The 10660-nt window shown below is 40.7% G+C and overlaps 1 protein-coding gene across 2 annotated transcripts in view; it reads right to left on the minus strand.

The window, feature by feature from the left end:
* Positions 1 to 5035: 5035 nt before the first annotated feature.
* The window catches only part of gpc5c (glypican 5c), a 110657-nt gene continuing 105032 nt past the window's right edge, over positions 5036 to 10660 (minus strand). For both annotated transcript variants that reach the window (XM_080862147.1, XM_080862146.1), the window contains one exon: positions 5036 to 8095. In XM_080862147.1, coding sequence (XP_080718273.1) covers positions 7911 to 8095 — 185 coding nt within the window. In that variant the 3' untranslated portion in view covers positions 5036 to 7910. The remainder of the gene's footprint in view (positions 8096 to 10660) is intronic.

The following is a 10660-nucleotide window of genomic DNA, read 5'->3' on the forward strand; positions in this document are numbered from 1 at the left end:
AGGAATCACCTCTTTAGGAATCACCTTGATGGTGTCAACATATCATTTCATGCCTGTGTGTTGTGTTATTGTTGTCATTGTTTTAATTTCAACTAAAGAAACATGATAAATTTATGTGTTTTAAGCTTTTTGCTTTGTGTAGACAAAACACTGGTTCATCGTGGTTTTTATGCTTGAATGATTCATAGATCAATGTTGAGTGGCTGAAAAAAAGAAGAAAATCTTCAGAAAGTCCAGAGTAACAGAAAGTATTGCTCACGATCAGTCCAACAAAATACTTGAAATTGCACGATAATTGCTGTCTCTCTCTTTTGTTCCATGGGATGTTAAGTCAACCTGAAACTTATGCAAGCCAAACTCCATCTGGTATGAAGAAGCGAAGAGAGGATATGTTATAAGTATGAAGGTGAAGCCCTAGTGGCTCTACAACATTGATTTTCTGTCTCACATCTCCTGAAGAGTCACATAGCAACAGAGACCTCTGAATCTGTAATCAGATCCAATCAATGGTCCTCCTGTCCTGGGCCACACACATGTGAACCACCATATAAGTAAATTAACCTGCACACACAAAGCATAACATCTATTCTACCATAATACGACACGCTGACGTTAGATATACAGAAGACAAATGAATGAGGAAAGTCCAAACAAACTGATACAATAGTCAGCTACAATTTTCACCTCCACCCTGACAGGGACAGAAAGATGGGGATAGTGAATTGGAAAGGTGGAATGGCACCCAAGGGAGCAATGGAACATTCACACTGGTGCTCATCCATCTCCAGGACATGAGCAAGCTGGCTGCCTGTAGCATGCCAAACAGAGGACGCCTTATAGAGAATTCAACATGAGCTGTAGGCCAGCCTCGTATATGTGTGGCAGACGTCCTTTTGTACACACATACTAACACACACAGCTGCTTCTTAAACTCCTCGATCTTACATTGCACACCAATGGTGACCCCAGCGATCTAACTGGAATGGGTCTGATGCTGGTGGAGCCACATTTCTCTAGCTGGCCATTGTCACATGAAGACAAAGTTACACTGTTTTGGTAACGGCCAGACTTTCCTGTTGACAAATGTTCAAGCTTCTCTTCACCGCCTTACTAAGGCACACTACATTCTAATCATGCCCTCACCTTACACATCAGCTTAAAAACACTGATTTGAAACCTAGATTAGACAATAAGCAACCTTAAAATTAGGCTACAGCTTTTGTTTTGTTAGCTTGCTAAAATGGCACTATTATATCTAGCACCACTGCTCTAAATTGTGAGTAAAATTAACAAAAAACTTAAAACCGCCATGCTTTTATTTTAATATTATTTATTTCATTTATAAATTCACCATCATTAAGTAAAATCCAACTGAAATATATAAAATAAAATGTTTATTTATTCAAATAATGAATCATTAAGGAAAATGGGCTAGGTGTAAACTAGCTGTAGATCAATCAATTGCCTTTCATTTGACCAGATTCCATTAAATTAAACATTTTGCATTATGCTGAGTTAAGAAACAAAATTAAGGATTTGTTTTTTAAGGAGTTTATTTCAAATCAAAACCTATAAAATGCAACCACAAAGTTGAAACATTTACAGATAGCAAAGCATTTTAAGACTGGTTTAAACAAAGATGCCATGGCAGTTACAGCATCTTGTTTACTCAAGCCCAGAATTTGCATTGTAATTCGCATAAAAAGTCAGCAAATGATAATGCACGATGCTTTCAGAGCATGCTCAGTTTGTTGCTTTTGTTTGTTGCCTTTCTTAATGTTGTAACACCAGCTGCAATGAGATTCAACAGCTCTTGCTCTAGTCACAGTTCTTTCTTTTGCCTTTTCCCATCTTTCCTTGTATGATACTGAAAAAGTGTGACAGGGAGCAAGGTCTGAAAAATCTCTTCCCCTGTGGGTCTTAAGTAAGTAAGTAAGTAAGTAAAATTTTATTTATATAGCACATTTCTAGATAAAAGATCACAAAGTGCTTCACAAGGTATAAAACAAAAACAGTCAAAAGTTGACAAAATGCAATTTTAAAAAGATGTGTTTTAAGCTGTTTTTTAAAAGTAATCACTGAGTCTGCAGATCTTAAGTTCTGAGGAAGAGAATTCCACAGTCTGGCGGCCACAGTAGCTTTTGCTACTGTGGCCGCCAGACTGTCTTATTAGTGAGTGTTTAAAAAGAGCGAGCTGTCCACTGCAAGTGTGGTGATTCAAGTCTGTCTCTATTTTTCTTTCATAACGGAGAGAATAATTTGGGATTCTTATGGGATAGGAAAATATTGCAAAGCTAAATGCCTGTTCATATTTGATGCTCTTCATACACAGAATGGCTGAGCAGAGGGAGTGATCTGATAAGTACAATGTTGAAAACTTTTACAGCTCTTGACATGCACAAAAGCTTTGTCAATGCGTGCTGGCTTTTATTCTGTTTTATGTTTCAGAAATAAATTGTCTATCACTTCACAATAGCATTTTCCCACTATTGGACACAAAATGACAACATCGTCATGCTCAGTGTCAAGAAAAATACACAATTTAATGCTGTCTTCTTGCCCACTGCCAGCAGAACTGTACATGATGTGAAACACAACTGACAAGTGAGGCCAATCAGTGGTTTGGAGACAAAAACAAAACAAAAAAAATCCATTATATCCTATTGCAGATTTGATCCCTGTCAGCATGTCCGAGGCTCTTCTTGATGCAATGTTGTGTTGAAAATGATTTAATTGGACTCAATTAGTCAGCTCAAAAACTCACTGATCATAATGCTAATTGGCCTGCGGAGCAGGGTGAAAGATCAGCATCCTGCAACGATGGCATGTGTTACTTTGTTGTAAGCACTGACAAACCTCTGAAGAGAGCGAAATTGATACATTGACGAGTGAAAGTCAAGAAGGAGAGCTGTGGTTAATGGCAGCCGCAGGTCCTCCTTCGTTTCTCCTCTGCCTCACCCAACTGCCCATTTTTGAAAAGCTATTTCCAGCGCTTTCCTTCTTCCTTTGCTCATCACTGTAATCCCCTTGCTGAAAAGGTAAGACAATCTGGGGGTGGTGGTTGGGGGTACTGTCACTGCCACCCTAGTATTGCACAATCAGCTTGAATTCAGAGAACATCTGAGGAGAAAAGGCAGGTACGAATCTTAAAGCTCAGTTTGCAGTCTGTGACGTGACTGTTCTTCGTCTCTGATTGTGTGAATTAGTGTTAGATCTACTCTTTACTATGCAGTAAAGATTTCTGCATGCATGTGTGCAGTGTGTGTGTGCAAGGATGTTTAAGTGTGTTCTGGCAAAGCCAGTCAGACAGAAGCGCTGATGTGTGCCATAGTTTAAAATAGCCCCGCCAGACAGACAGCTGAGCAGCTGTGACCTCAGGTCCCCTGCCCTGAACTTTCAGTTGCACTCAGTGACCACACTGTTTCTTTCAACGTGCGTAAATACGCAATGAATCATCTATAGTCTTTATCAAAACTGCTTAATGAATAAAAGGAGTGAAATAAAAGTTCCAAGCAATTATCAGACTAACTCTATTTTAGTTTCAGACTCATATTTTAGAGTCTTTCATGGCTTTGTTCATCCAATGGCAGGCTTTGGTTTTGTCAGGCAGGAACAATCCATCCCAATTACAGCTTGGGCAAAGAGAAGGCACGCTATGCACAGACAGACTGGGCACCCTCCTCTCTCTCCTCTGCAGCCAAGCAGACACTCAGTTTTATAGCAACAAGCATGAAATAGACTCCAAGGATCAAATACAGCGTGCGTGCAGTTGGAAGTGTGCATTTGCGAGACAGGGTGTGTGAATGAGATCATTGGTGTGTGTGTGCGTGTGTGCGTGACAGATGATTTTTGTGCACGTTGTGTGCTTTAGTAAGGAAAGTGCTATTAGTTATATGTTCCTGGGCTGATGGCTAAAACAGTGGGAGGTGCGGTAAGGCTTGAAGCGCTGCTGTCACCTGATGCATTGCCATTTTGCATTTTTTTAAAATAACTAAAGATCATTGTTACACTGGAGACCAGTTATACCATCAATTCTAAATCCTTCTGACACTATGTAATTATTCTGGCTACATGCAGTGATGCTAAAATAACTCCCAAAACAGCCTCAGCCTGACATACAGTTGATTTAAACCATAGCCTCACGCTATCTCGTTGGCGATTACCGTACTCTCAGCGTCATAGCACAAAAGAAACATGGGCTTCTGCACTCCTTGTGCGTGCTTTGTGTTTGACTAAAAACGATATCAAGACTTCAGGGACAAATTAAGGGTAATTAAACTCGACGAGTAGGCAAAGTTCCCCCTCAGGAGTGGTCAACAGGTCAGTCTCACATGAGTGCAGTGAGCTGACGTCCTCCCTGTCATCATGACTGACGGTGCCAAACTTATTCATGTCTTCTGCACACCGCCTTTGCCTCTATTCCTGGCACAAACACAGACTGATATGTTTAGCAAAAGGCTTCCTAGATGCAAATAGAGAAGGTCAGACTGAGACAGCTTGCCCTGCCCATGCCCTCATAATTCAATCCTTGTCACTGCTGACCAGCTGCAAGCATGAACACACACTTTATCCTAAAAGCTAAGCCCTCCTGGCTCTAGCTGGTGCACCGAGATGATAGCTAGATGATATGGGTCAAACCATTGGAAAACAAATTACATCAACCTTTTACAGGTTCAGAAAGTATCTAAAGTATTGTAACCACCCCCCAAGTTTAAAATTTGTTTTTAAGGAACCAGGGCAACAGAAGTTGAGGCAATACAAAAAAATAAAGCTCCTGATCATACACACTGGCCTTTGTATTTATAATGCAAATTGGGTTGAAGATGGATGTAGGTATGCTGAAAAGTGCATAGGACCAACAACAGGAAAGTCGGGGAAATGACCCAAGAGTATTAAATAAAAACACCTGTGTCGATGTGTAATGTGTGTTAGTCTCTAGTAGGAAGATCTGCTTTGTTCGTGACTGGTATTCTTTAAGGACAGGCTAGAGAAGCAAACGAAAGAGCAGAGCACTTTTAATAGAGCTCAACAACACTATATCATTCCCATACAAAAGAGACGAAATGAGACAAAAAACAAATGACACGTGATGCAAAATATGTACATTTATACACATGCGAGGGTATATGACTGTAAGGAACCAGTGAGTGCAAAGAACATTGGCCTGGAACAGAACATACAAGTAGGAAAACAACCAAATAAGATTACCTGACCCAAAATGTGAAACGTTTGAACTGTTGTAACCCACATAGGTGTGGTCATCTTTACTGTCCATTAACTACAATACTTTTATTGTATGTATGGCATGCCAGCACAATATAGACCTATTGAGTTTAGACACTGTGTCTGTGTAGCTTTTACATATGGCGTAGTCAGCATTTATACTGCATCTTCTTAACAGGGACCATTCATCATCCTCATTTACTGGTAATCTGCTGTGCTAGTACCAGTGGATAAAACCAATCTACACAAGAAGGAAAAGATGTATAAAGAGCAAGCCACGTTACTTAGTTTTGGGAGTTTTTTGACACATTTTTCTTTTGCTCTCTTGTCATGCATGACCTTTGGAAACATCAATACTTCAACTTCATCAATAGTTTGAGACTCTCGGTTTGTTTTTGCTTTTGTATGTATATTTTAAGAAAAAAATGACAAAAGCAAAAGAAGATGGGCTCACAGGCTACTGCTGTAATGAATCAAGCACAAGTTGCCCATAACTTTGTAAAAAAAATGATTTTGTTAAATTAGAATTAAAGCAGTCATGTTTGCTCCTGTTTTCAAATTCCTATTATTTACCACCCCAATTCCAAAAAAAAGTTGTGACACTGTGTCGAATGTAAATAAAAACAGCATCCTATGATTTATGAAAATTAATGGATTTTTGTAAATCAACATATCTCATAAAGATATATTTTTCTTACAGTAGAACACAGAAAAACATTAGGTCAAGTTCAAGTTGATGGCAAGCAACATTTGTCAAAAATCTTGGGACACAAAAGGCTAGATAAGTAATTGCTACTAAAAAATAGCTGAAGGAAAATGTCACAGCTAAGTAGGTTAATTGGCATGAGGTCAGTAACATAATTGAGTGTACAAAGACCATCACAGTGTGGCAGAGTTTCACTATTTCACCATAAAATTGTAAAGACTTTGGATATCATACCATCCGCAGTGTGTAATATCAGGAAAAGAGAATCTGGAGAAATCTCTGTGCGCAAGGGAGAAATGCCAAAAAAAATCACTGCTGGATTCCTGTGCTCTTCAGGTCATCAGGCAGCACTGCATTAATAACGGACATGATTCTGACATAAAAATAACAGCATGGGCTCACTAAAACTTCCACGAATCACTGTCTGTGGACACAAATACAGGTTAAAGCTCCATCAAGCCAAAAAGAAGTGATCCAGGAACATCACTTCTTTTTCTGGGCCTAATTTGACTTAAAATGGGAGAAATGGAAAACTGTTCTGGTCAGACAAATTAAAATTGAAAATTCTTTTCAGGAAATATGGATGCCACGTCCTCTGGACTCAAGAGGAAAAGTGTTGGTTTGTTATCAGCACTGAGTTCAAAGGTCTGCATTTTTGATAGCATGGAACTGGTGGCTTGTACATTTGGTGTCCTGCAACCAGCCTCCTCAGTTCCTAGACATTTACAGATTGGTGATTGCTACACAGTGGTAAACAGGACCCTGTCCCAACTTTTTTGAGAGATCTTCCTGCCATCAAAGAAAAGTATATATACCATTTTACTGGGTTCTATGGTGAATCGAATAAGGGTTTATGAGATTAGCAAATCATTCTGTTTTCAGTTATAGTTTACAAATTGTCCCAAATTTCTGAAATTAGGGTTATAGAAAGGCAAACCTTGATGTCATGTCACCAATGAGAAATGGTGGGAAAGACTTTGATAGCTCTGTAGGTTATACATGTATTAAAGTGTAATTCAATGAGTAGATACACAAACATGGATGCACAATAGACATGATCAAAATCAACAATGTACAGACTTTGTTCAAATGTCCAAAACCGTCCATTTATGTCATAGGTTTAAGGAGGAAAATTATGCATATTTCTGCATCATTCTTGATAATGCATTTTTAAAATTTTTTTGCACCCTTTCTTATTTTGTACTGAGCGACAAGCACAGCCCATTCACAGCTAACTCAAAAGAACAAAAAAAAAGAAAAGAAAAAATACGAAAACTCTATTCAGCTCAGTCAGTTAAGAGCTTTTTTTTTCACCAATCAGAACCTCATAAACTCTACCAAATCTGTCCACCTATGTACACTTACATACTATACACACCTAGTTTATCTGCACAATTCAGCCATGCATGTGTGCCTGTGCTGTACCTGTGTACTTGTTACATTCTTATCACTGCCAAGGCACGCAGTCATTAGAGAATATCAAATCTGCTGTATGAGGCCACATACCTGGGATTGATCTAGCAGTCAATGCATTCCTTAATCCCCAAATATGAATGAGTTGAGTTTTCAAATGAGACGCAGTGCTGTGACGAGGTTTTTAGCATCAAAGGGTAAGTAAACACCAGCAGCAGAAAAAGAACAAAGCGTTTTTGGCAGGTGTTTGTAAGTAAAATCAGAATGATGGCCTTTCATTTTGGATCACAAAGGTGTGTTTGTTTAAGTGAAACAAGGACGTGCATGTTTGCATACACACGTCCAGCCTCGTAGCCTTGTAGATAAGCGTGCATAATATCAGCTTGTCCAAACACCCACAATTGTGATGCTGCAGGACACCAGTCTGCATCTGCCCTGTTCTCCTTTGTATCTATGTAGGTTGAGGATAGCAGTAAGGATTATATCTGTGATATGTATATGAGTTTTTCTGTGCATGTAGGTTCCTAAAGGGACAGAGGTGAAGGTTGATCCGCAGCCTGTGCTGGCATCAGAACAGGATCCACTGCAGGCAAAGTCCAGCAAAAAGCAGTGCAAGGCTGCAGCACTGTGTCCAGCTGGCAGATGAAGAACCCCCTATCATCTTCACTAAGGGGGGCTTAGAGGGGTTTTCTTGTGGGCTGTCACCTTCAGGATGTTTCCCTAATGGTTTACCAGCACTGGATGGTTCGGGTACTGTGGGAGACGAAAACAGAGAGGGACAACGGGAAAGAGAAACAGGAAATAACAAGTTTAGCCTCCATTGAATTCAGGCATATGTGCTTAAATGTTCTTTGGGTTTGTATATTATATTCAATAATCACTTAGTCAAGATTCCCATTACTTCAACTCTAATACCTTTCAAAGACTAGTGGCAGTGGCTGTTTCAGTTCAAAGTGCCCATAATTTGCTTTCAAAAATGCTTTCTTTTTTATTTATTTAGTTTAATTTAGTTTTTTTTTTGCCAGTGCATTTATAATGCTGCTAAGTTGCTTAATAGCTAAAAGTATTTTTTTTAATTACACACATAAAATAAAAACTGAACATTTTAATCCTTGACTTGTGAGAGAGGTGCTCTTTCCAGAGGCGGAGGCCTGCTTGTAGCGCTCATCTTAATGATTTACCCACAGAACTTCCAACTGTGGTAATGCAAAGGCCTGCTGAAGATTCAAAGGTTTCGTTAGAGAAGGCAGCTGACTTTACAAGCAGCACAACAGCAGGTTAGTGCAGAATGTCAAATCTCCAAAGAGAGCAAAGAGGAGTCATGTTTTTCTTTGGATGTTGACCTCAAAAAGGACAGCTGGACTACAAGGAAATCCTGCTCAAGATACAAGCTATTAACCAGAAACCTACAGTGCACTTTTTAATGTTGTTTAAAATAACTTCTCTTAAATACATACAGTATACTGGTGTAATTAATACCGTACAAGGGTTAATACTTCCAACCTACGCTATTCAGAACTTACCAATCCTTCAACCTTGCACTCAAGATTACCTCAGAAGTTTAGCTGACCCCTTTTGACTGAGATGTGCCAAAGTATTTAATATAAAAACCCTTTTCTATGAAAGTTAATTATTTTAATTATTAATCAGAATCAGAATCAGAAAGGGTTTTATTGCCAAATGTTGAGCGGGTTTACAACATTAGGAAATTGCTGCGGTGCTTCAGTGCAAACATACTGTTATAAATACTGTTATAAATTAAGCTTAAATAGACATGAAAATAAAAATGAGAATAAGAATTAAAAGTGCTAAGTAGATAGATAGATATATACATGATATATACATGAGTGCAGGTGGTGATCAGTGCCAAACATGGAATGATGCAGTGAACACAGCATAGGGTCATGTGTTAGTGGTGGGAACAGTCATACGGTTATTGTTCATGTGTCCAACAGCAGAGGGGAAGAAACTGTTCTTATGGCGAGAGGTTCTGGTGCGGATGGACCGGAGCCTCCTGCCTGAGGGGAGCAGGTCAAACAGACTGTGTCCAGGGTGAGAAGGGTCAGCTGAGATCCGAGCTGCACGCCCCAGTGTCCTGGAGGTGTACAGGTCCTGCAGAGATGGGAGTCTGCAGCCAATCACCTTCTCAGCAGAGCGCACAACACGCTGCAGTCTCTGTTTGTCCCTGATAGTGGCTCCAGCGTACCACACGGTGATGGAGGAGGTGAGGATGGACTCGATGATTGCAGTGTAGAATTGCATCATCGTCCGTGTTGGCAGGTTGAATTTCTTCAGCTGCCTCAGGAAGTACATCCTCTGCTGGGCTTTCTTAATGACGGAGGTGATGGTGGGCTCCCACTTCAGGTCCTGGGTGATGGTGGTACCCAGGAAGCGGAATGAGTCCACAGAGGTGATGGGGGTGTCAGTCAGGATGATGGGGGGGAGTGGAGCTGTGTGCTTCCTGAAGTCCACAATAATCTCCACTGTCTTCTGGGCATTCAGCACCAGGTTGTTGTGGCTGCACCAGGACACCAAACGTTCAACCCCCCTCCTGTAGGCAGACTCATCCCCGTCCGAGATGAGTCCAATAACGGTGGTGTCATCTGCAAACTTGATTAGCTTGACAGACTGGTGGGTGGAGGTGCAGCAGTTAGTATACAGGGAGAAGAGCAGAGGAGAAAGAACACAGCCCTGAGGGGAGCCGGTGCTGATGGTCCGGGAGTCCGAGACATTCTTTCCCAGCCTCACATGCTGTTTCCTGTCCGTCAGGAAGTCAGTGATCCACCGGCAGATGGGATCAGGCACATTCATCTGGGAAAGCTTGCCTCGGAGATGGTCTGGAAGGATGGTATTGAAGGCAGAGCTGAAGTCCACAAACAGGATCCTGGCATAGGTTCCTGGGGAGTCCAGATGCTGCAGGATGAAGTGTAGGGCCATGTTGATGGCGTCATCTACAGACCTGTTGGCTCTGTATGCAAACTGCAGGGGGTCCAGGAGGGGGGCCGTGAGGGTCTTGAGGTAGGAGAGAACCAGGCGCTCAAAAGACTTCATGACCACAGATGTCAGAGCCACGGGTCTGTAGTCATTTAGTCCAGTGATCCTAGGTTTCTTGGGGACAGGGATTATGGTAGAGGACTTGAAGCAGGCAGGCACATGACTTGCCTGCAGTGAGGAGTTGAAAATTAACTGAAAGATTTGATAATTTTGATTTGACAAGGTTGACAACAACATTATTTGTTTTTGCTGTATAAGAAACACTAATAATGACAGTAAGTCATAAGAAAGTAATTGCACTTTTTGTAACAGACACCCCACATA

This window comes from Rhamphochromis sp. 'chilingali' (genome assembly GCF_963969265.1).
Source record: "Rhamphochromis sp. 'chilingali' genome assembly, chromosome: 16".
NCBI lineage: Eukaryota > Metazoa > Chordata > Actinopteri > Cichliformes > Cichlidae > Rhamphochromis > Rhamphochromis sp. 'chilingali'.